Source organism: Colletotrichum godetiae (assembly GCF_030913485.1).
Source record: "Colletotrichum godetiae strain CBS 193.32 chromosome Unknown BDP55scaffold_2, whole genome shotgun sequence".
In the NCBI taxonomy this organism is placed as follows: domain Eukaryota; kingdom Fungi; phylum Ascomycota; class Sordariomycetes; order Glomerellales; family Glomerellaceae; genus Colletotrichum; species Colletotrichum godetiae.
Window position 1 is genome coordinate 1,805,054 of NW_026851250.1, and position 25,135 is coordinate 1,830,188.

Genomic DNA, 25,135 nt, shown 5'->3' on the forward strand with positions numbered 1-25,135 from the left:
AGTTGGCTAGAGGTTTTGGAGGACTGTGTCGATATATGAAGATCGCGCAGACCTTGCCATCGCTCAGTTCTCAAGAATTTGAAGAGTCGCGAACGGACGCAACGCGCGTGCGTTTTGCAAACAACCCCCCCTCCCCCCTCCGATTTTTGCGGCGCTGGAGAGGCTCTTCAAACGGCTTGGATAACGAGTCAAACGTCTCCTTTTTTTTTTTTTTGTTAGCTCTCTACTTTTTTTTCCCTTCCTTCCAGATGTGCCCTTCTGTTTTAGGCTTACAATTTGCGATTTACATTATCAACGCCGTCGAGGAATGTGAAAAAGCCAAGATAACAGTTTGATGCCGCTGATTTAGACGGAGCTTTTATACCAATAACTCAAAAAATGATTCATCTCAATTCTCCTAGTGGTAGGGCATTGAAGTCAAGCTATCAATAAGTGACGTGACATCGATATACCACTTCGTCGGAGAGAGGATGGGTTTGACCAATTCGTATGGATCAGGAGGGATTGGTGCTTGATATTCATCATCCAAACTCCCCTCTCAACCTCACACGTCTCGGGCAATGTCAAACTCTTCATTCCACGCAAAACAAGATCATCACCACATCACGGCCCGGGAAAACCAAGTTCAGGGCAATAGTTATAATACGTACTAATATACGAGGAAAACATAACTCAAGAGACAGAAGGCACTCCACCACGCCTCTCTCTCTCTCTCTCCACATTTGGTATCTCCTCCGCTAAAAAGGATCTCACCCTAGAAATATAACAAAGCCTGTCAATGGAAGAACACCTTCCACAAAAACGTCCCTTCCCTTCCCTTGCCTTCCCGCCGCCATAAAACCCTTCCAAGCAAACCCCCGCCATGGAACAACCAGAACTGAAAAGACAAAAACCAAACATTTGGTGAATCCAGTTCTCCGATCGGGTGGGGGACAGACGACGACAACAACGATGATGATAAGGCTGAAAAAAGACCCCAGAAAAAGAATATATAATAGAAAAGAGTGCAAATGCTGCCAGATACATAGGTACGCAAACGCAAAAACTCTCGATGCAATGCTTTGTTTGAGGGGGTTTGTTGTTTAAAAATCGCTCTCTCAGAGTCGAAAGCAACAACAGCAACCAGAAGGGAGAGGGAGAGAGAGAGAGAAAAAACAACAGAAAAAAAACAAGAACAAAACAACAAGAAAGGGCGCGAACCAAAGACTCGCTACGAGTCTTGTCTTTTATATGCAATTCCTCCCCAAAGAGTTTCCTCCACCGCACCAATCCCTTCCTTTGTCTCCGAACCAATTTCCAAAAACGACCCTGCGGAGGTCCAGCGTCGTCTAAGAACGACAGAGAGTTGCTAAACATGCTCTTGTCCAAATCCTCCGTTTCTCCATTCCCCTTCCCCTTTCCCCTCCTTACCCCATACCCCCCGATGCTGCCCTGTCCCTGCCAACCCACCCCTTTCCTTCCTCCCCCGTCCGTTCCCTTCTTCGTCCGGTTTCGAGCGTAGGTATATGTATATAGTCGCTGACAAGTCGGCCGTGAATGAAGAAAGTTTTCGGTCCAGTAGAGCACACTCTCGCCTGATGCGTATACAAGGCATAATAACATGTCGCAAAACCAGGGAGGATCCAGTCAAAAAACTCAAAAAGGTGGCGAGATTCGAGGGCTGTGTTTTTTTTGTACTGCGTAATCGTATAGGGATTCCTTTGTAACAAAAATGTTTTTTCCAGATTTCCAGGTTTCCAAGGGGGTAAAGTGTCTCCAAGTAGGTACGAGAAATGAAGTAAAAAAGCAATATTCGAATTCGCAAAACGCCGGTTCATGGATGTTTGTTGTTTGGGGTATGAAGAATTTCATGACCAAGAGCTGAGGGCGCGTCTGTCCGTCCCGCGTCTCTTTTTTCTCTGGCCCGCGCATACACATTGGGCATTTCGTTCCGCCCGGTTTTGATTCCTCCCAATTAATTTGTTGCCTTTAAAGCTTTCCATAATACCAAGTAGTCCCATCCCGATCCCAGGTGTTTCTGTCGTCATTTGAATCGCGAGCGTCGCAGGAGAGCTTTCTTCGTGTACTGTTCTCCGCTTGGTAGAGGGGGGCGCTGCGTCTGGGGGTTTCCCGTTTTTACATCTGCATAGGGTGTCCAGGGTGTCCGTGGTAGCTGTGTCCGTGATTCGGGGGATGACCGTGGCCCGATCCGTTGCTTAGCGAGCGGTGTCCCTGGTTAGGCGAGTTGTTCGCGCTGCGGTGGTTAGGTTCGATGAAGGATGCCATAGACATGGGGCCCGGGTGGTGGTGGTGATTGGCCGGCGGCGCGGACGTGGGTGGCGGGGGCGGGGGGATTGTCGGCCCCGTGTGGCTATTGGTGCTGCCGAAGCTGCTGGAGCCAACCCTCGGGTGCTCAGAAAAGAGCTCCTTTTCGATGTGTTGCAGGATATGCATGTCAATCGTCAGTGAGCTAGATGACTGGGCATGCATCTCGAGCATGCTGATGGTCCGTCGGAACAGCATCTTCAGTTCTTCCCTCGACACGAGATGGTGCAGGTAAGGATCGCGGAAGGCGGCCGCCAAAATCAAAAGATTACCCCATTGCCTGTGACGGTCAGTATGATTTCATGAAAGCCACGGAAAAAGCCACAACTTACGCATGGGCTGTGCCAAAGATGTTGGTGACGAGAAGTCGCTTGCTGTCGACACCGTGGAAGGCCCGAGTACTCTCAATGAGGGCCTTGATACCTCTGTCGGCATATGACTTGACTTCTTGAGTGAGCTCATCGTGACCGCGGATCCCGTGAGAGCCCTGCCCCACAAACGCGGTCGCATCGTGTTGGGTGAAGACGCCGATGTGTCCCACCGTTTCCTTGTTGAGCACGCCGGAACTATCAGACCGTTGCTTTAGCCTGTCCGAAACTTCCAGGACGAATCTGACAAAGGGTCGGTAGATGATGACTCGAGCACCCCAGTACTTGGCACGCAACCGCGCGTCAATGAGTTCTTTCGCCGGCTCGTCGTCCTCGTTGAAGTGGAAGTCCTTTGATACCCACTTCATGCTTCTCAGTTGCTCCTCCAAGTCTTGCACTTTTCTCATCTTGTCAGTGATCGAAACGTGTATGTCCTGGGGATCGTAGAGCAAGTTGTGGATCGTGTTCAACGTCTTTCGCAGGTACAGCTGTCCGATGTAAGAGTCTCGTACTCTGAGAGTGGTTTCGTTCTCTATGAGCTTCATGTTGGGCCAAGGCATGATTTGCTCGTAATCGAGACATCTTGATCGTGGGAGTTCAAGTTCCGCAATGATGTCGCTTGAAAGTTGTTAGTATGAACCAAGAGTCGGGATATGGCAAAACCTACTTTTCGAGTTGCAGACAACTCCAGTATGCTAGGAGGACCATGTTATCGCGCTTCTTCTCAACTGGGTTAAAAGGGTCCATCTTCGAGAAGCGGTCCATGTCACTGCTTGACATCAGTCTCTCATCATTTTTAATATTCGTGTTGAGTCAACTTACCGACGCATAATCATGTTCAAAGCTCGGGCGGCATTGAAGAACATGGCATCACTCTCCAATACTCTGCCTAGTTGACCATGATACAGACCAGCAAAAATGAAAGTCTGCGCGTGCTTCATCGTCCAGCCAGCCATGTGGTTGCCCATAATGTCAGAGGCATAGGCGAAATACTCGAGACCGGGAATGATATCGTAGTTGCGCTTCAACGTCGAACTGGACTTAAGGCTGCCGGCGCCGCTGCCCTGCAACGAAGGCCGTCTGCTGGGAAGACTATTGGCCTGCTCCTTTGGCGAAGGTAACCCAGAGGATGAATGCGCTGAGGAGTATGATGGAGGCGATGCCTGGGCACCGGGGGAGGACGGGTATCCGTTCCTGTTCATGGGAGAGTTCTGGCTGTGTTCTACCATGTCCCGGGGAAGGTCCGGGATCTTGGACTGATGCAGGCAAATCTTGCCCAAGGCGAGAATGACCAACACAAGAGCGTTTTCAATTGTCCTGTGCGGCCTGCCAGCCTTCTTGGGGAGTTGTATCGGTTCTTCTGGTTGATCCAGTGCTGGCGAGGACCGCTTCCGCTTGTTTGACATTTCGGGGTAGCTGCTCGTCGGCGCAACAAACTTGGCGACGCCGGGTGCGGGCGGTTTGGGCTTCTTCTCGGTCTGTGCAATATTGTCCAAGAAGCGCTTGACCAGAATTCTCAGATCTCCAGACAGGATAATCGGGTGAAGGCTGAGGATGTGCTTCTCGAAGCTGGTGATATAGGCCTTGACCTTTTCTTCAGAGAAATCCGGAGCCCCGTCGGGTGTGAGCGTCCCACTGGTGTAACCCATGCTTGTTGGCGGGCTCAGTCCTCCGACCTGTCCCCAAGCCTCGCCCGGAGAAGGTGAGTTTCCAGTCTCTGAGAAGTTGTCTTCCATGACGTCCATGGTGCCAAACGCCTCCGAGGCCGCAATGCTTGCAACGCCGCGACTGGGATCTTGACCACTTCCTTCTCCACGTCCGTAGAGTCGCAGAACGCCGCGCTTCTCTTCCTGAGCAATGGGGTACTCTTGAGGATACTTTACATTCTCTCTCTCCAGAATTCCCTGCGTCATCTCCTTGACTCCCGGCCAGAACAGAATGGTGTCGGCTCTGGTTGTGTGGTTTACCGGAATCGAAGGAGGACCCGGCGCTACAGGTGGCCCAGGTGGGTTGTCGGGCGCATCGTCGTTGTCCATGTCCGTATCGTGCATCTGGTGGGCCAAGTCCGTCTCGCCAACAGCCATGGGCTGCGGCTCCGGCTCGTGCATGTCTTCATCATGTTGAGGGTAGTTTTCCACAGGGGGCGCGGGGACCGGTGATAGCGACTTCACATGCGACTTATCGGCTGGGGAGTCATCCGAGAGCGGCGCCTCGGCTTCCATCTTGATGTTGTGCATGTTCAGCCTCTGTTCCATGTTTTGCATCCACCTTTGCTGGGCCGCAATCTGAGCCTCAAACTTGGCCTCCATTGCGCTCTTCATCTCGGAGATGGCCTCCAGAATGTCTGTTTGGCCCTTGTCGATCCTATTTCCAACATCAGCAAGATACATTATTTGAGGGAGGGGAGGCAAACTCGACTGACGCCTTTGGAATAGGATCACGATATTTGCACTCGACACCCTTTTCTCTGCAACTTTTGCAAGGCTTAGTTTCATCACATTTCGCCTTGAGCTGCCGACAGCTGTCACAAGCCTGGTACACATGGTCAGCGCGAACTGATATACATGAGAGAACACTCGCGCGGTCGTACCTGAGAGGCTCTTGTTGCCTTGCGCTTGGCAGTGGAAGAGAACTGGGCGTAGATCGACTCAGGAGGAGGTTGCGGTTGGTACTGCGGCTGCTGTTCATAATGCTGAGGTTGTGGTGGTGGCGGCTGGGCCATGGGCGGAGGAGGAAAGCTACTTCGGTAGCCCCCCGGCGTGGGAGGCATCTGCTGTGGCCCGTTATCGTAGCTCATGTGTCGTCGGGAGTCGTCGGGGTACGGTTGGTGGGAAGGATGCGGCGGCGCAGAGTGCGGCGGAGGAGGGAGGCCGTCCGGTGGCCCGCCTCCTGTCGAGTGAGGCCTTCGTGGGTGGGAAAGGTTCTCGTCGTGCGGTTCCCTCTTCACACCGCCAGGGTCTCGATTTGGGAACGGTGGGTAAGGCGGATGCGCAGGTGAGGGCGGGTGTCGATAGTGGTCCTGCATCGGCGTGTAAGGAGGCTCTTGCTCATGGTGTCGTCGGTCGTCGGGATGATGTTGCGGCGCCGGGTGAGGAGGGTGGTGAGGCTCGACGGAGCGAGGAGGGTACGGAGGCGGCTGCTGCTGGTGGTTATATGGCGCAGGCGGCGGCGCGTGTTGTTGATGAGGCGGAAGAGGATGTGCCTGGTGAGGCGTCGACGGGTGCGAGGGCGGCGGGTGGAGTGGTGGTAGATGGTGTTGCGGTGCGCCGGTTGGTGACCACGAGTTGGTGCTCGAAAGACGGGGGCGTTTGTTGTCAGGCTGCCCCGGAGGATCCATGCTTGATATATATGTACATACGTACAATGCTTATGAAAAAACAAGAGACGAAGCGAAAATAGGGTCAGGCCGGATCAGAGGAGGAGAAGGTGGCGGCCATGGAAAAGCTTTGGGCAACGAGGAAGAGCCAGACGTCCAGTTCCGGTCCAGGTCCAGTAGTCTCTCAAAGCTGGGTCAGCGCAACGCAGCGCAACGCGACGCAGAGACGGGAGCAGCAGTGGACGGGGATGAGGAGAGGAGAGGAGAGGAGGAGCAAGACGGACAAGCGAGTAACCAAGCGACCAAGCAAGCAATCAATCAATCAAGCAGGAAGCCTGTGTGAGTTGAGGGAAGCCGGGACGGGGAACGGAGATCAGGTTGGGTTCTGGGTCTGGGGCAGCAACAATTGGAGGCTCTCAGTGTTTGGATGAAAGCATGGGGCCGTGGTGGTTCCTCTTCCTGATGGCGGCGTGTCTGTACGTACGGTAGGCAGTGTACAGAATGTGGTCCACGGTTTACCGGTACTGAGAAGTGCAACGTATGTGTACGAAGTGCGCACGGGAAGGGTAGGTAGGTCGGTGTGAAAGTCGGAGAGGTACAGATAGTAGAGGAGGGTGAGGGTGAGGAGTAGTGAAGGTAGGAGGAGGTACTTGGCAACCCAATGTCGGGAATCTAAGTCGTTGGGAGTCGAGGTATCCGTATCCGTAGTAGACCTGGATGTATCCGTAGAACCTATCTTGGGTGTCTAGGGCCAAGGACCAAGGAAGGTATCCGTAAGGTAGGGGGGGACTGGGAGTCGGAGAGTGGAAGGGCGGAAGAGACGCGGCGGCGGCGGCGCGCGGCGAGGACGGGAAGGGTCGTCGATTCGACTCGACTCGACTCGAGAAGTCTTCTTACTCGACTTGGGGACCCGATGTGGTGAGCGGTTTGAAGTGTTCCCGGCTGTGTGGTTCTTGAAACTTGGGAAATGGGATTTTCCCACTCTGCGAATGCGCCCGGATGCCCAAAGGGTCGGCTTGGAACTCGAGGGGGGCGGGGATCAGCGCGTTGGGCAGAGATGGAGCTTCCGCTATTTTTGCTCTCTCCTCTTTCTTCGGGTTGCGCTGCCTTGGAGGTTTGACGGGGGTGAAGGTGTGAGCGAGGTGGGGAGGGATCTCTCTCTCTCTCTCTCTCTCTCTCTCTCTCTCTGTCCGACTGTTGACTTGCGCGTAGAGGAGGGAAGAAAAAGAAGGTCGAGAAAAACGTCAAAATTCTCAAGCGGCGGCGGGACGGAAGGATGGTGATGTCCTGGTCTCTCCCATATACCTTGCTCCCGCGCAGAGAGTATACAAGGTACACGCACGAAGTGGAGGTGTCGGCACGAGGTACTCGGTACGCTTGCTGGACGGAGTATCCTTACTCTAATGTACGATGGCGGGTTGGGTGTGTAGACTCGGATGTAGGGTGCGAGTGAAAAAAGTTGGAGGCAAAGGCAGAAAACGGGCACCACCCGTTCCAAGGCGGTCTGCTTTTGGAGGCCTGGTCTGACTCTCTATGCCTTCTTGGAGCTCTCTGGAGCTTGGCCGAGGGGCACGCAGCGTGGTATCTCAAAGTATCTCAACCTCAAGGATGTGTGGGATGTGGTAGAGACTGGGGGGGAGAGTGACCGATAGAGACAAGGCAGGGAATTACTTTCGCGACAAAGTCCTTCAGTCTTGGACTCTTTTTCCTCCAAGAAAAGAGAATGGAAGAGAGACACAGAGGACCATCTGGCAAATCCAATCGACCCTGCCAAGTAAAAAAGTCTCAGAAAGCTAGCAGGGCTCAGGGGGGGTCGATGAAAAAAGTAGCAAGGGTGGGTTAGGAGGGACGAGAAGGGGGAGAAAAATAAAAGAAAAATAAAAAAACGTAGCAGCAGCGCGGCGACCTCACACTACCTATCTGGACAAAGTCTGGGATTGGGGGAGTTGGACTAGGACGAGGGATCTTCGTGTGAGCGAACGAGGGGGGGGGTGGGCGTCCTAATACCTACCGTACTTTTCCTTTCCGTCTACGTACTGATTACTCCGCAGCACGTCGTCGTCGTCGTCCTCGCCTTGGACTCTTGGAGCTTTGCGCTGTGTGGGAAAAATGAAGATGAAAGGGACTAAGGGAGGGGCGTGTCATTGACATCCATCCTCATCGACAAACACCCCCCCCCCCCGCCGTTTCTCCCACGCGCGCCGCCCTGGAAATGGACGAGAGGGTGGAAGTGCGTGCGTTCCTGACGGGGTTGGAGCGCGTGTCTTGCGTGTGAAGCTGCTGCTGGCCCGACTTGATCTGCTTCCTCCCACAGCCTACAGGTAAATCCTCATGTACACGCGCATGTACAGACAGATGTACGGTACTCTACGTGTACTGCGCCGCGCAGAGTACCGTTTGAGGAGGGACCTATGCCCCAGGTCGGTATGCTTGTCTTAGGAAAGTCTTCCAATAGCCTGGGAATCCGTTCTTGTGTTGCTCATGGCTTGCTTGGTTGTTTGGCTGCTTGCTTGCTTGCTGAAAAGCTGCACTGCGTACCTGGACGGCGGATGCGGTGCTAAGCATAGAAACTCTCTCTCTCTCTTCCCACATCAACCACGCACACACACACAAACAGAATACACTTGCGCAGCAGTCGCACTAGTCGTACGGATACTGCGGTAGCAAGAGTTGACTACTCAATGTCAGGGATGGGTAGTGGCCGGCTAGCAGACCGACTCATGGCATTCCCAATCCCTTTCCCATTCCCGACACCGCTTCCCACGCTTGTTTGGATCCGATGCAGCAGCAGTTCTCGTAGGCTTTCCAAGGCACAATGCCAGTTCCGGACGGGACGCGCCGCACGGAGATGCTGTCGGAAGGAAAGAGGGGAGGGGGGCCGGCGCGCAAATTCATGGATGACCGAACCTCAGAGACGGGACCATCTTCATGCTCTCTCTCCCTCTTTCTCTCCCCCTCTCTCTCTGTGTGTCATCCAGCCTTCTTCATTATCTTTGTTTCTTGCCATTCTCTCCGAATCTCTCGGTGTATGCCGTCCGGTGTCTGTTCATAGAGTCATGGACCGGCGCATTCTGGATCATACTCCATGCCAGACAACTGGCAGACAACTGGGGAAAAGTGGTCACGGGATTCGAGAAGGAAATTTGCTTTCCAGTAACGGCCGTGCAAAGGAATGTCCAAGTTCCGCTTTTTCTGGGGCTCTGGTTCCCCTCTTGTCTTGTATTGATCATTACGTCGCTGGTGGTCCCCGAGGGGCCAGCTGTCCCGGTGTAATGTACGGTGAGCTGACGTGTGGTTGCGGTGTAATAGAAAGACGGCAGGTCCTTGTAAAAGAAGGGTCTGCTGTATTATTAGGTTTTCTTTCGGTTTGGAAACCCGCGGGCGTGCGATGTGGTGCTATGCGAAAGCCGTCGGGATGGGATGGGATGACAAAACGAGTGCGGAGCAGCGACATGCAATCCATGCCCCAACTCTCCAACTACACTAGTATCCGTTCGCAATGCGCCGCCTCGACTCGTCACTTGACCGCTGCGCTGTGCTGTGCTGTGCTGTGCTGCTTGCTTGCTTGTTGGTGCTGGTGCTGCACGCGCGATATCTTGGTATTTTCGCGGGTGCCGACCGCTAGACTGGCCCACGTTTGGATTGGGCGAGGCTGTTCGTGGCGGGCGTGGCGGACGTGGCGGACGTGGCGGGCGAGTCTTTCCAACTTTTGCCTTCATCAAGCGAATCGACGTGAGTCGTGAAGAGAAACAAGCGGCGACGTTATTTTAGCGGCTTGAATGTCGTACACAGGGCCCTTCCTTGGTGGCGGGCGTGAGGCGAAGAATACCAGGGTGGGTGTGCGAAAGAAAAAAAAAAGCCTTTTTTCTACGGAGTACTCTCCCTTAAGTTCCCTCTCTGAAGCATCTCAACCTCTCTCTCTTTTTTACTCTCTTCATTTCTCGCTCGCTCGCTGCTCAGATCTGGGGTTGACCAATAATCTAACGAATAACGTTCCCCATCGGTGATATAAAACCCAAATGCATGGACGAAAAGGCCCGTTCGTTGCTGACTACGTAAAGGCGGAAAAGGCCGGAACAGAAGGGCTGAAGACCGGAGCTTGCCTCCGTCGCAGTAACTGACGAATGTCAAGAGAGAGAAACATGAGCTGTGGTGGGCGCGCAATGTTGCCGCAGGACGGGCGAAAGTATGCGACTCGCCAAAGTAAAACCAGAGCCAAGCCGGCTAGTTGTTGGCAACCATCCTGATAGTGTGGGATACGGATACTGTTTATCGAACTGCTGCCCAGTAGTAACGATTCATTTGCAGAGACGGTGAACCGTCAAAGAGCAGAAACTTGCTCCAAAGCTGTGGTCCAAGGGACCGGTACCTGGGAAGCACGGAGGCTGCCTGGAAAGACTCGGAGCGCCGAGGGACCTGCCTTGCTGGCGCTCGACTGGGGTGACTGAGGTCGGTCTGAGTAGCTTTGGAGATGTGGGATGAGATGGGATGGGAGGGGAAGGGGGAGGGGTCCTCGGCAGGCGGGCGAGGGGCAGGGGGCGTGCGGAAAGCAAAATATGACAGCAGCCTGTTCAGAGTTGCTTGTTGCTTGTTGGTGCTAATGGTGGACTGTGATGACTTTTTTGGCTCGAGGATGGAGGGAACAGATTAGGTTAACCATCTTCAAAAGTCACTCGCGAGCGGAAAGCCAGCAGAGCTGAGGGTGGTGGGCAAAGTCCATTTGCTCGCTGACGCCCGCGTAAGAGGAAGCAAGGGAGCAAGGATATATGCTGCCCGTCAGTCGTGGTTAGCTGCCGAAATGGAGGTGAGGGGCCCGAGACAGACTGACAGAAGCAGTCTTGCCTGCGGATTGCCCGCCCTATCCTAAAGTCGGCGGTGACGGAGAAGCCAAACTTTGAACAAAAAGTGTGTGTGTGTGATAAGTGCCAGCCGAAGGTTGGCCAGAGTAAAGTTGGCCAACAGAGTTGAAGTCCAAAATCGTGCTGTACGGATACGGGTATCGCCCATCCTATCATCGTTGACACGCTCGTAGATCCGTACGTGTTTCTGTCCATTGATATGCAACAAGAATGCCTTCCAGAACGCCGATGGGGGATTTCGCTCTGCCACTGGGGGCGCAATGTTTGCCCTTGGTCTGCTGACCGGCTGGTTGTTTGAGTCTGCTTCTACTCCGTACATCTTGGTCTTAGTCTTGCACGTCCTAGGCCTCGTCGCAACACTTCAAGCCTCTTCTGGACAATGGCGGCGTTTGCGCAACGGGGTTGAACTTGAAAATTGATGGAGCTGTTGGAGCTGTTCCCTTGCGGGGCGCAGTTAGAAAGGCCGCTCCTGTCGGCCGGGTCGGTCAAGACTCTAAGTCACCTGGCCGGCGGCGGTGGTCTCGACAGATGACAAGCATGTGTACTCGCGATGCGGTGACGTCGCAGGGAGAGAACCAGGTATCTTTCAAGTACTGTCAGCCCCCTCACTTTCTCTTGGAGGGGGATCGCTGGCCGACAGTTCGCGCCGACGGTCCGCGTACTTGATACCGCCTCCTCTGGCGGTTAAGGCGCAACATGCGGCACAGCTCAAAAGCGCCGGCTCGTACACGATACATCGACCTGCGACTCATGGCTGGCTTCTGGTATACCTACTGCGTATACGGACACTGTTGGGCAGCTCATGTTCCACACCAACGCTCATCGGGTTCTGCAACATGATCTTCGTCTCTCCGAACCATTCGACTCCCGAGTGGGTAACCATTCGAGGGCACCGACTTTCAACTCGAACAGCCCGTGGGGCCTCAAGTCTTCGAGGACGCGCCGTGAGCCGTCTGCAATTCGGCAAGAGGATCCCATCGCTGTGGAGCTGATTAGTGGGGGTTTGACCCCAGAACGGTTTGAAATTTTCTTTCTTCTCCCCCACCCTCAAGTCGCCGTGGCCCCTCCTCTTCCCACCTCTACGGTTTGTACTTTGTCAGGACTTCCAATGAGCATCAAATGCTGCCCTGTAACTTCCAGAAAACAGAGAAAAGTGTCTCGGAGTTTGTTAGCTGTCACTGGTGGGTGGTGCAACTCCTTGCAGCATGGTCCAGGTCCATTGCTTGCTTGTCTGTCTGAGAGCTTGTCAAGACTTGACAAGATCGCGGTTGCGCCATCCTGAGTTGACTCGTTCTCTTCCAAAAGCCCCTTTCAACATCGACCTGGTCCAAACGAGAGGGCAAAGGCGCCAAGGAATCATTTTGCGTGCTCGGCAAGTGATAATCGCCTCAAGTCCGTCCCGGATTCGGATTCGGCAGCGCCGGCGAGCTTGAAGGCACGTGGTCGTAGACTCATCGGCCGTGTGTCGAAAGTCTGTTCATATCGACAGAACCAAACATTGGTCAATCTTGTGTCGTCTGTAACAAGGTTTCGTAGGGCAACGTGGGCTAGGAACGCTGCCATGTTGCCCTCTTCTCCAGGTACCGTGTCTTGTCACTCCTAGTACTTTGAATGGAGTACCTTCGCGCATCAACACACACAGCGCGCATCCGTTACTGTACGACAACGACGTTCTGTCATCGTCGGTGCTTAAGTGCGTCATGTCCAACACGCCAGGCCTGAGCTCGGGCATGCAGTTGCAGATACGGATACAGCCACTCTGTCCCAGGATACTTTGTCCAAGGAACATGTCGGAGGCCGCAAATCCCATCAACCAGCCTTGGATTATCGATAATTGACAGCTCATCGGGGGCTTTTTGGGCCGCCGCGGCCAATGTGAGATAGCTGTGTGCGACAGATGCGAGTGCTGATAAAAGATGCGGCGGATATGGTCCGCAAGTACATGCTTTAGTCCCTTCCCGCCCCAAGCATCAGAGCGGCTCCCTCCGACTTACTCCAAGTTCATTGCCGCATCTTGCTTGTTAGGAAGAAGCTCGTCACCCAGCAGGGGGGATGAGAAGAGGGAAAAAGCCACGCCTCCAAATCTCCTTAGCTTCGAAAACGGGTCAAAGGCTGCCGAGCCCAGCCCGAGCGCAAGGTACCGAGGGAAATCCTGCGGAAGATCCCTGCCTCGTCCAGCGACTGACATTTGTGGTATGGTCAACGTGACCAGCGCAATGTTGCCGACTCTAGTACAAGCGCGCTTTTGGTCGTGACAACTCTGCGTGCGAGGCTGGACAGTGAGGCGTGCGGTCGCCAGTTGTATCGTGGGACATGGTGACATGCAAGCAGTGTGCCTCTCCGACAAGCAATTGCTGAGACTCTTTGCTGAGGCCGTCGTCATAGCCATGTCCACTGTTGCCAGTCCCGAACTCTCAGTAATCATTCCCATGAATCTGCGCCCATGCCTAGCCACCCGTCATATGGACAGTGAAGGGCAATTTGTAACGCCGTTACGCCAATGAACCGTATTCAAGCTTAGTCCCTGAGCGGGCTGTCGGCATCTCCATTTCGTTGTCGGGAGTCGTGGAAGCACCCGTCGCAGTCGAGCCGCCTCAATAAATGCCCGACCATAGTGTCTGAAATATGAATGTGACCCCACAGCATGGAGCTACGTCCGAAAGGGGCACCGAGTAGCCATTGAAGTGTGCCCTCGAGATGTTCATGGCGAAGAACTGTAACAGGAGGTATTCGTTCTCTGCGAATTATGTCGCAGAGGCTTCACAAGGCTTTCCCTGGAAGTTTCCAGTAACACCCAAAAATAAGGATAACATTACATATCTTTTCTTCTCTGCCGCTGTTGATATCAGACATACCAGTTCGCACCCGATGCCTAGATCAAAGTGGTTTCGCAGCTATTGCAACCTCCTATCGAGGACAATGGGAGTGAAAGTGCCGAGCGTAGTCTCTTGTGAACAAGGGCGAGGCGGGTGAGCTGGTAAAGAGGTATCGGAGTTCGCTCCGTTGAAAGTGCCTGGTCAGTGGTCACTTGTCTCCTCCAAAGTCCCCGAGCTCAATGCTGGGCAGAATACCTCACAGCCGGGCCCCTCGAGATGAGATCACTTCCCCAGTTAAGGTTTCCGGCATACAGGCTTCTTACATAAAGTCTAAGAAACACCGTTTACTGCCATTGATGACTGGACGGGTTTGGGTATCTCAATCGACCGTGCAAGTGACACAAGATGTGAGCCGATACGACCCACCCAACGAGACGCCAGCGTTGTTTAATGACATCCAGCTTCGTCTCGTATCTGAGAGACTCCATTAGAAGAACATACTCGCCTAGCGATATTGCTTTCAAATCAGTCACCGCCTTTTGTAGCCCGCGGTCGTGAGTAGAGTTCTTGATCTGCAGGCTCTGACGACCATCAGTGGGCCGGTGTGGTTGACGAGGATGGCCATACGTCCAAATCGGCTGGTTCGTAGGTTCTAAGTCTAATCAGCAGAACGTTGTTAGTCTACAACCCCCGCAAAGTCAGCAAGCTTGAGGTCAAATTTCCTCATTTCGTCAGAGAATTACGCACACTTAGGCGCATATCGCAACTGCCGCAGCACAAGCGGCTGCTCACTCCCGGGTTTACGCCTAAGAAACGGTACGTGAGCTGTTGTGAGGTGTGCGAGCTGGATCTGTATCCGTATCACAACTTTCCTCACGAGCTGCCATGATCGCCAAGTAAGGTTCCGGGGCGCAGGTGCTATCCTGTTGATTCCTTACCCTCGATGAGATTATCAGGTATGGCTTCAGCTCCTCGCCACCAACGTGACTGATCAGGCTCTCTAGCTCAACCTGCTGCCTGCCAAGTAGCCGCCGTAGGCAGACGCTGCACAACGACAGCCATCAAAGCAGATATTCCAATCCGCGCCAAGTAGCAGACATGGCAGTATCGGGAATGGGGTGACTTTGACTCGTAGGTTGCACTGCTAGGCTGTTCCCTGTAGCATAAGCCTGCCGACTTGCTCTCAACGTCCGTGGGCTTAGCTGCAGGAAGCTGTGCAGAAGAGCAACGCGGCGGCATTGTGAACTGCGTATCAAGTACGCCGAACAGAGGTAGGGTCCTGGGCAAGCGTCCGAGCACAAGCCCACCATGAGGTTTCGAGACAGGAAGTCGATGTCTCCAATCTGTTATTGTGCAAGAAAGGATACAGTGTCGTCAGAGACAACAGGACGAGCGCACACAACCATCAGAAATCTGTAGCAGACATATCCGCGAAAGTACCCTTGTAGGGATAGCAGGTCGGCGAGTTGCGCCGGGGAAGGCGGAAGCTAGACTTCTGTTCGTCTCGTCTCAAAACTGCCCGTAGTATAGTGTAGACTATACCCGCTGAGCGGCTCGACCAAATGCGAAGCAACCGTTGGGCGGTAAAGGAACTCAAAGGCGTGTCCGCGAAGGAAGTGGCTGTCTTCCATAGAACGCGGAATGCGGGGAACAAATCTAGTTGGAGGATCGACAGGGTTCGCCTTCAATAGTCGCATTGACGACCGAAGTTTGTCCTTCGCGACGCCTGCCACTGTTCCTGGCTGACCCGAAACTAGCCTGCCGTGACTGCCACCAAGTTCGCCCAGCCATTGTTCTTCACCATGGGGGAGTCGATATTCGTAAAGGCTGATGACTTGAGCGAGAGCCGTCACACATAGGCGACGTGCATGCCCGGCCGGCATCACCTTCGGCAGCAAGCCTTGGAAGTTGGATCAGTATCGGTGATTGCGAGTGCGCCTCTTCTCCGATTCTGACTGGCGCGGTCGCTTTCCCAAAGGGCCCAAAAGAGCAAGCCGAGGAGATGTTGGAGGTTCGGAGATTGGTGCACCGCCGACTGGAGACGAAGGTTTACCAGGGTTTGCTAGGGTATTTGAGAGAACCAGGCGGCCATGTCGCAACATTCAACGCATTGTAGATAAGACGGAAGCCTGATCTTGACTCCTCACTCTCAATCTCTTGAGTTTTCGGGCGGCGGCAGGCGTCGGCTTCGTGCGTCAGAAAGAATTCGTTCCACTGTTCCACAGAATACCACCGTCGTGCTGACGGTCGGTCTATCGAAAATGACATCTGAACATTGGCGATGAGAAGAATAGCCGTGCCGATTACGGCTTAGGTCGCAATGGGCGGGGTGGGATGGCCGTCAGAGGTACAAAGCACAACTGGTGTTATCATAGGAGCGCCAGTAGTATGGACTGTTTGGTTTCTGGCAATCCCGTTTTGAGGCCAGCATTGATTGCCGCAGAAGGTTCCCTTTCAGCCCAAAAACTACCCGAGCGATTGCCTGAGCCGCAGAGGGCTTGCTCGTAAGGGATATAATCGGCCATGTTCCCTGCATTATCCGATAGCTTATTTGCAGTTGCTCTGAAGTATCAGCACGAGTTAACAATGGTATTCGGGATACACAGCTGCGGCTGAGAGGCGAGGATTTGCATCCATGAGACGGATAGGTGAGCGTTGAACGCGAATCCATAGGATTAAAGTAATAACGTAGACCCGCTGGGTACCCCTCGCGTTTGTCATTTCTCAGGATCTTCCGGTCTGCAGCGCACAGGACCTGTTCTCCGAACCTTGTGTCAAGATGCCTTCGAATTTCACCAGCAACCCCGCATGGTCTTTGTGTTCTTACGAGCTGATGCACCGGCTGTCCACGAGCGATGACACCTTCGCATCTGGAAATTGGAATGCGCCCGCCTGACTCTTGAGAAACTCGGAGCCTCGGTTGGCGGTGTAGAATATTCGACATTGGTCCAAGCTTGGTTCATTTTCCGATCGCGCACTTTAATCAGGCCATTACTGTCACACCGAAACCAAGGATCAACATTGGTCGTCTTGACCGGTCAAACTAGTAGGCGCCTCCGGTATTTCCCTTGCGAGTTACGTGTGTGCAAGTTGGCCAAGTTGAGAGACTCGAGACTCGGTCGTTGGAAAAGGCTTTGTGACTTGAGTTGTGACAATACTTTTCGGCCGGCATTGCGTCGATCATCCCGAGCTGCATCGGGGTCCTCGCATGGCGTCCAAATTTTGGAGGCAGCGCCACAGGCGGGAAGGCAAGCAACGCAACGGGAGCGGAGCGCGCAGTGTCTTAGAATAGCAGCCGCACTGCTTGGTGGACCAGTCTTTTTCGCTTCAAACAAGCGCCTATGATGAACGTGATTTCTTGTACCGCAGGCGAATGACACGTATGTCGGTCAAGAAAGTCGCAGCAGCTGGAAGCCACGTGGATCAGGCGCCGTGTTGTTAGAACTTTGCCTCCATAGTTACTTAAGACGTTCTAGGTAGTTGTTGGAAACGACCATGCCTTGCGTGAGTATATTGCCGTGTATTCGGTACATCCAGCTTTCATGGCGCCCGGGCCGAAACAAGTCCACATCGAATACCGTCTCTTGTTTTCTGTTGCTGGAGACGGATTCCATTTTAGATTCGGGGCCAAGAGCTCGAGAAGGTTGGACCGCCGTTCCAACCCCCGAGACTAAGAACAAGTGGTCGCTTAGCCAGAAGCTGAAACTAAGCCACCGTCATGATGAAAGGGATTGCTCCATCCAGCCACGCTGAGATCCTGGACATGAGGCCGGCATGTCGGATCCATCGGTGGGCTGTCGGTGAGCATGGACACAAGACACACTGCGAGACGGTGACCGTTGGTCCAAACAGTTGTCATTTTTGGGGTGCTCCGCTTCTTCCTTTGCTTCCTTTTTTTCAGCTCGTCGGTAGATGCCGTTCTGACAGACGTCGTCCCCATTCTCCGTGCGCATATTAGGTGGCCACGAAGTCTAACGGTTGGGGAAATCAGTCAATGACAAGTTTGAAAGGAGATCCTGGCACTAGACCGGGATAGATATTTTTTTGGCCGTGACAACGCGCATCCCTTTTTGCGAACGATCCGCCGTGATATTCTTCAACAGAATCTTGGCCCCCTCTGCAGTGTTTCGAGGTACAGTGGCGCCAATACTGCCGGCGACGAATGGTATTGAGCCGTGCAGTACTCATGACAGTGGATGATACAACATGTCTAATTGCTTCGCCTCAGCCCATAGTTATCATATCCGAAGATCTCTCAAGCTTGCGCGGTCATTGGGCGGTCCCTAATTCATGAGGAATTCTCTTGCCCAATGCAACTATTGCACGCGGTATCCATATGCAGGTCGAAGAAGTTGTTGGCACAAGCGATGTGCTGCCAACTACAACATCGGTGTACCGTTGCATCTACGGTCACATGACGAGAGCGACACCGAAACTGTGATACGCCCCCTTGCGGATCGCGTGGCCCTCAGGGATGGATCAAACTCCAGCTTGAGCCTGATGCCTGAATGTTGCAAATCTAGGTGGGAAATGCCATCAAGCAGCCAAGGGGGTTCTGGTGTGCGAGGACTGTCAAGCGGTCAAAGCGTAACTCACATGGTTGAACAAACTTTCGTCGCAAGGTCGATGAATGTTGATCTCGATGCCCAACCACAACCATGGACGGCGTTTCCGACTTCGATCTCTATTGAGGACGGCACAATGCCTTGTTCTGATAGTGTACCCCTAAATATCTCCGCCGGCCTAGTGTCGCCGCCAGAGGCAAAATTTTCGTGTTCCAGTTCACACACAGCGGGCGCCGAAAAGGGGGTTCTGTTACGTTGCAGTGCAGGCCATGCTCAGTGTCAACAGCTGAGGTGGGCAGCAAGAGCAAGATTCTGTATTGTCCAGATTTTCAGAGGCTCAGGGCTCACGAAACTGACTTTTCTTTTCTTGCAAGGGAGTCAAGCCGATCTCCGATTTCCGATTTCAACCAAAGCCCTGGTCGAGATGCGCCAAGCTGGATTGAGATTCCCTTTTGTTTGTGTGTTGGGGTCCTGGGGTTTGCCCTCATCGGCTTTCAGAACTGCTTCTGATGCGTATCCTAGGACATTGTAGTTTTCTCACAGTTGGCGAATATGACGAGCTACGAAATCAGAATGGGCGCGATCTCGTACGATTGTGTCCAGCAATAAAATCCAGCTTGACGACTGACGGAACATGTTTGCTGAGTCTGTCGCTACATTCCGATCTCAGCCGCAAGAATAGAGTCTGAACCCTTCACTGAAGCTCTCCGGGAGCGGGTGAAGTTATCGGGCGACATGCCGGATGAGACCCCCACACCGGTAACCGGACGCCCAGATCCATACCCACCTCCATTCCGGTCCGGTGCGTCGTATGCAACCTCAAGTCAGAATAGGGCACCTAGTTGAGTATGAAAAGCGGTCAGAGTGTATTACTTAAGCTTAGTAAGCCCGCGCTCGTGAGACTCAGGCGGTGTTCTCAACCTTCATGCCAGAACATGTGTCTTCATAACGACAGAACTTGGTTAGGACGGCGATTCACGGGTCTTTATTGTTCTCATACTTCGATATGATGTCGTCTTCAAGTGACCCAACGGTCAGTGATGCATCGAAGGCTAGCCCGGAGGAGGACAACAGTGTGTACTTCGTAGTGTACCCCACTCGAGTCGGGGAGTCGGCCATATCACCGGAATGGAGTCTTTCGCTTCATATTGAGAACGTACGATTTTTACAATCCGTTGTGATATGAGTTCCTCGATTGAGCACCAACGGCTGCCAGGGGTTGGATCCTTGACGGCCGAACATGCCTTGCCTACAAAGTTAAGAGGTCATCATCCGCGCCAAGATACTGCGATATCTAAAGTTTCTTTTTCGTCAAACTTGACGTAGTCCGGGTTTCAATATTGATGACATTTGGTTGTGGGCATGGACTCTGCGGCCCGTGGAGAAAAGTTGCCATCGCTAGCGGTGGACGGGGGAATTGAACTCGCGTCATTGTTTCCGTTACGCTGCTCCGACCTGGTATCGAGGTACTACTTCCAGGAATGAAACGAGACTTTTCAATCCTCTCCTCGCACTCATCTCTGTCTATGCCGACACAAGCAAGGTCGTGAATGACTCCGAACTGCTCCCCTTGTGTCGGCCACAACTCGGAACAAAGAGAAGGGGATTTTGATCGGTCCTAAGGAAAGACGACACAGCGTCTGACGTCGCGAGCTGCTTCGATTCGTCACACTTCCGTCAAGCATAGACGATGTCGTACGAAAACGGTCGACAGCAGACGGCTGACGCGCAAACTGGTGGGTATGGCCGGTGGCTGCTGAGAGTCTATCGCAAACAACTTTCAGTTTCCACCCGAGTCTTGGTGGGTATCTTGTTAAGCGAAGCATTTGTTCCAACAAACTTCATTGGACTTGGCCACGATGTAATGTCTCTATACAGAATCGTACACCATGAGAACGAGTACCCACGAAAAATACATAGATATGCTGGGAAACACACCTGCGTTGAGCTCGATGAGCTTGCTCCTTCTCTCGGTTGACTGAAAGGAGAGAAACATGCAGCATGTTCGGATATAGAGCGTTTGCGAAGTCAAGAGCAGTCTGTCAATGAACCGATTGTTCGAAGCGCTTTAGGTATACGATCGAGGCTGCTTAGAGCTTAGAATGCGATCCCTGGTAGAGATTGGGCGTCTGGCGGCTAACTCGTTTTGTGTCTCGATATGAAAAGAACTGCCGAGCTTGGTTATCGTTGGGATGTGCCGTCGCTGGCCACGCCCGGATACTCGTGTCGAGAGTGCCGTGGATCTTGTGACCGATGTGTTTGCTAGTCTTTCTAACAGTAGCAAACAATGAACAAGGCTGTGTCAGTCGACACTATCTCCGTGTATGCAAGTAACAGATGCCGAGTTGCCGTATCTCGATTGCTTCCCGGTCGCTAAACGAGGATCCATTCTTTTTCCGGATTGCTGGCAACGGTCGCCAATTGCAAAGGCATTAACAAGTGAGTTGTGGCAAGGGTTTGGCATGGAGTCTTGAAACCAGCATCTCGGAAAGTGAGAAATCCAGAGAGGCTCTAGGCATTATCGGAATCGCTCCAGTTTTTGTCGTTTGGTAGCTCTTTTCCAGGAACCAACGTCAGCAAAACCGACAGGGGCTGCCTCTCGGCTCACGTGTCCAAAAACAGGATGCGTTGATGTGTTGGACGTAGCACATTGTTCTTGAACCGTCGGGTCGCTATCCGCAGATGATTCGAGGCCCTCGGTGAAGACTATATCGCCTTTACTTCCTAAGACGTCTCTGCCAGCCTCTTCGAGCAGAATGCCCAAGGCGATCAAGGCCGATTCGTCCATACTTCTTTCGTCAATATTGCGAGCGCCGACTTGGTACGAGAGATTGCGCTTGGGGCCGCCAAGGGCAGAATAAAAGTAGCTCGCATAGGTGTGTACCGATTTGAGGAGATCAGAGTCTGGCAGGGATGTGTGGCCGCCATCTGCGAGGTTCCGGTCATGTGCCATGTAGACATCGAACTCGGCAAAGCGCTCGGGTGCTGACTTGCGGCGGAACAGAACCTCCTCCGGAGCTAACGCGGAAGCGTTGAGGGGATGTCTAGTCAGCTTGGGCGGTTTGGAGATGGCGTGAGGCGTCTTCTCATCCCGAACAGCGGCATTCAATGCGGTGTCAAATATGATTCTTCCTGACAGGGAGTTGGTACGAATTCAAACAGAAAAGCCTGAACTTGGGTCATGCTTACCTGCAACGGCATCATAGACGTTAGCATGTCTTTGCGACCGCTTGGCCTCTTCTATTGGACGTTGAACAAGCTCGGGGTCATGTGCATCAGACTGGTCGTAGATGTCTGAGTGGTTATCTGTCAGCCGCTTCTCCATGATGTATGGTCAGGTCCCTATTTGATAGCTGGTAGATCCCGTAAGATTGTCGTTGCCGTTGGTCGACGAAAGCTGGCATACAAAGACACCAGCGAGCTGTTTGGGGGGAAGTGCCGAGTACTGTCTAGTTCGATGATTGCTGCTGGTACCTAGTTGGCTCTCAAGACAGCTTTTCTGGTTCTCTGCGGCGGGCCAAAAAGAGGCGGAAGATTGAGGTGTCGTCAACGCAGTCAAAGGAAGATATCTCGAGGAAATTGTGAAGACGTTGGAAAGGGCGCTGCCTGAAAAGACGAGAGTAAGAATTGAGTCTTTGCACCTGCCCTCCAAATTTGTTCTCAGGTTGGGCAGGAATGTCCTGGCCGACCTTGCCATGCTTGCCTTGAAAGAGAATGGAAGGCTCTGAAGAGTGGGTCTAGATATAATCAGGCCAATGAAAGAGCTTGGATCTGGTTCATTCCTACGGAGTACCTTGAACTCCCAGTTGGCCCATTGCACCTGGAAAGGCAACCGCAGGGCAGCCACAGGGCAGCCACAGCAGTCCACGGGGGATAGTTGCGCTGGAGAGAGTCGATTGCTGACATCATCACGACTGCATCTGGCAACCACATCCTCCGTGAGTCTTACCTACCTAAGCCTCATCGGCAAGTTGAACTTCAACCACGCATCTTCCAAGTTACGTCAAGCTCACCTGAGAATAATCGAATCGATTTCTCATTCCAGGTCACTTTGTCAGTTCAAGGCCCAGGCCTAGATGAATGCAGTCCCGTTTGTTTGCCCGCTCAACAGGTGAGCTGAGCCCGGACGGCTTTGCGCAAGCTACCACTTCACGGCTCGTCCGATCCTTTGCTGCCGCTCCGCAGCACCGGTTTGACGGAGAAGGTGCTGGAATCGAAGAAGAGGGCCGCCATGTGAATCTTTGGGCTCACCGCATTGGTGTTAATGCACTGGCCTTGGACAAATTTGACGGTCGTTTGTACGTATCACTGCTCGATCCTCTGCCCCTCCATATTATCTAATACCAATACTCGATGGCAGACTACTTTCTGGCGGTGCAGACGGCTCTGTGAAGCTGTGGGATCTTCATCAAGAGAGTAATCCATGCAAACCTCACATCTTTGAACCCATCGCCAATATTGCCAGATCCATTGGAGATGAGACGAACACACACAAGCACGGTATTACTCATCTTGACTTCTACCCTTTCGACAATGAAGCCTTTCTCTCTAGTTCCTTTGATCGCTCACTCAAGCTGTGGTCTACTCAACGGATGACTGTGTCCGCCAATTTCGACCTCAATGCCAATATCTACTCTCATGCCATCAGTTCCATCGCCAACCATCTCTTGGTCGCCTGCGCAACCCAACACTCATCTGTTCGGCTGATTGACCTCAGGTCAGGATCATCGATTCGCTCGCTGGTAGCCCACGGGGGCGCTGTTTTGTCGGCAGCTTGGAGTCCTCGTCAGGAGCACGCTCTTGCCACTGGACATGTCGACGGGAAGGTCCGCGTCTGGGACATACGGCGCGCCTCTGGCTTAATCGGCCAGCTTGATCAGGAGGATAGCCTTGGTGTCTTGCACCGCTTCGACCATGCTATGGCCTCTGGACTCGATTGGAAACGTATGCCTCATTTCCGCGACTCAGCTCGAGCCCACAACGAGGGTGTGAACGGCTTGACCTGGACTGACGATGGTAAGTACATCATATCAGCCGGCTTGGATCGTCGAATCCGTGTGTGGGATGCTGCTACTGGCGCAAATACGCTAGCTAGTTTTGGTTCCATGATACAGAATCGACAGCCAAAGACCATCAACATGTTTGTGACGCCCGCTCGATTGACCCCATCACGTCGGGATCTGCTATTCTACCCCAACGAGCAAGAGATCCTAGTCATGGACCTACATGATGGCACCCTGGTGACGCGTCTACGAGTTCCTGGACCTTCGGCGGCGGCTGCGCATCAGAACACTGGCTTGAACGTCAAGAATCGCACAATGAGTATGGTGTGGCGTGGCAGTGGTGGTTCCGGTCTGCAAAAGGGACCTATAATGGGAGGTGGGAGCTCTTTTGGTGCCGTCTACACGGCTCACTTAGATGGCCAGATACGTTCATGGATGCCCCAGCTGCCTGGACCCGAAGACGACGATGATACCCCGGATCCCCAGGATGCCAATGAGGAGGAAAGAAGCCGCAAGCGCAAGGCACTAGATGACGCCTTTAGGAGTCTCATGGGCAAGCAGATTACGTTTAGTTGACGCCGTCTGACTTTGACGCCTCGTCGGTGCGTCCATCTCATTCAATTCCGATTTTTAGAAAAGAGAGGGAATCCGGAGTCTCGTCTTCGACGTCGCCGAGAGCATTCACATCCAGGTATCTACTAAATGCTGTGTGGCGTGCATTCCTCGGCCCTTCCAGGCGCATCGGAATTCGCATCCGCCCACTACTGGGAGGCTGAAACTCGTCATCACGTAGCCGCGATGCGTAGCCTACAAGCTCCCCCATGCGTGTCAACTCGGACTTTGACATGCAAAGAGGAGGGGTGCGTCTGCAGCTTGTCAAAGCCAAAGGCCACCTCTTCAAAGGACTCATCTCTTAGCAGTGGAGAGGTTACATTCTTTAGCCCTGCTATTCAGCTTGGTGAAAGAGACCACTTGGCAATCATGCTTGACGCAAAACTCGTCGCGGCCTGGCGTTGAGGACGACTCATTCAATGGTCGGAAGTAGCCTGCCTAGTTGCACCCTCGACATGCCGACATCAGTATCATCGGCACTTCGTGCCTGTCGCGGTTACCATCGTCTTATTACTTTACTCAGTCGCCCTGTGGGGATCACTCAGATCATCCCCGCCTAGATGTCCATGCATCAATAGCACAGCGCACCCCTCAATCAATCCTTTGAACCATGGGAACTCTGTGTAGTGCTGTTACATCGCTCCAATTGCCTCACATTGTGAGTACTCCGTACAGGGCTGGAACATGTCCATTTCAATATTTCGTCGCCCTCTTCTCCTCCGTCATTCGCCCGGCACTAGAGGCTCCCAACCTAACCTACCCCCGGCCAGCCCGGACCACACCGGAAGCCTTCCCCGTCGCTCCTTTTTCGACCTCCTGCATTAGTTCCCGCGCCGTCCCAGCATCATGGTTCTTAGAACGCATCTTACTCGCCATGGAGGGGGAAGGCCTCTCGCCCACGCCCAGATGTGTAGGACCGTGCAATTCAGCTCTTTTTTCTTGGGGCTGGCTCAAGAGTGCATCGAGATGGGCAAATTAGCAAAAGAGACCTCGGACGCGGCAGGGGTTATGAACCGCCAGGGGTCGGTCGGTGGTCAATGGTCATGAGCGACCCAGAACACCACCATCGTCGGATCGGAACCTGGGGAATGGGGGAACAGACGGGGTTGTCGAAGATCAGATGCACGAAATGAGTAACCCGATGATTCGCAACAAATAGCCGGGGTCTCCCTCGAGGTCAAAGCTGAAAGGTTTGGTTTATACTGACCGAAGTCGCCATTACGGCCTAGCGTTCTCAACGGCATACGGCATCAAACTTATTGTGCCGCCCCGGCCTGCAATGAGACGAAATC

General features: G+C 53.3%; 6 protein-coding genes across 6 annotated transcripts; 2 read left to right on the top strand and 4 right to left on the bottom strand.

Annotated features, from left to right (window-relative positions):
- Positions 1-503: 503 nt before the first annotated feature.
- Positions 504-1,858, bottom strand: BDP55DRAFT_139958 (uncharacterized protein). The gene has a single exon (XM_060565556.1). The coding sequence runs from the start codon at positions 1,600-1,602 to the stop codon at positions 673-675; it is 930 nt and encodes a 309-aa protein (XP_060436458.1). The 5' UTR covers positions 1,603-1,858; the 3' UTR covers positions 504-672.
- On the bottom strand, positions 1,859-6,364 carry BDP55DRAFT_139965 (uncharacterized protein). The gene is made up of 6 exons (XM_060565557.1): positions 5,263-6,364; positions 5,095-5,204; positions 3,495-5,036; positions 3,340-3,441; positions 2,637-3,290; positions 1,859-2,584 (listed from the first exon to the last, which is right to left on the bottom strand). Exons 1-6 carry the CDS (start codon positions 6,007-6,009, stop codon positions 2,116-2,118), a joined length of 3,624 nt encoding a protein of 1,207 aa, XP_060436459.1. The 5' UTR covers positions 6,010-6,364; the 3' UTR covers positions 1,859-2,115.
- A 9,411-nt stretch (positions 6,365-15,775) lies between these two features.
- Positions 15,776-16,883, bottom strand: BDP55DRAFT_140069 (uncharacterized protein). The gene has a single exon (XM_060565558.1). The coding sequence runs from the start codon at positions 16,605-16,607 to the stop codon at positions 16,005-16,007; it is 603 nt and encodes a 200-aa protein (XP_060436460.1). The 5' UTR covers positions 16,608-16,883; the 3' UTR covers positions 15,776-16,004.
- An 801-nt stretch (positions 16,884-17,684) lies between these two features.
- Positions 17,685-19,251, top strand: BDP55DRAFT_140165 (uncharacterized protein). The gene has a single exon (XM_060565559.1). It carries the CDS (start codon positions 17,954-17,956, stop codon positions 18,758-18,760), a length of 807 nt encoding a protein of 268 aa, XP_060436461.1. The 5' UTR covers positions 17,685-17,953; the 3' UTR covers positions 18,761-19,251.
- Positions 19,252-20,746: 1,495 nt separating this feature from the next.
- Positions 20,747-21,553, bottom strand: BDP55DRAFT_626256 (uncharacterized protein; the record flags this gene model as incomplete). Its single annotated transcript, XM_060571613.1, has 2 exons — positions 20,747-21,360; positions 21,418-21,553. The coding sequence occupies 2 exons, from the start codon at positions 21,551-21,553 to the stop codon at positions 20,747-20,749; spliced, it is 750 nt and encodes a 249-aa protein (XP_060436462.1).
- Positions 21,554-22,207: 654 nt separating this feature from the next.
- Positions 22,208-23,826, top strand: BDP55DRAFT_140200 (WD domain-containing protein). The gene is made up of 2 exons (XM_060565561.1): positions 22,208-22,526; positions 22,589-23,826. Exons 1-2 carry the CDS (start codon positions 22,309-22,311, stop codon positions 23,805-23,807), a joined length of 1,437 nt encoding a protein of 478 aa, XP_060436463.1. The 5' UTR covers positions 22,208-22,308; the 3' UTR covers positions 23,808-23,826.
- The last annotated feature ends 1,309 nt before the right edge of the window (positions 23,827-25,135 follow it).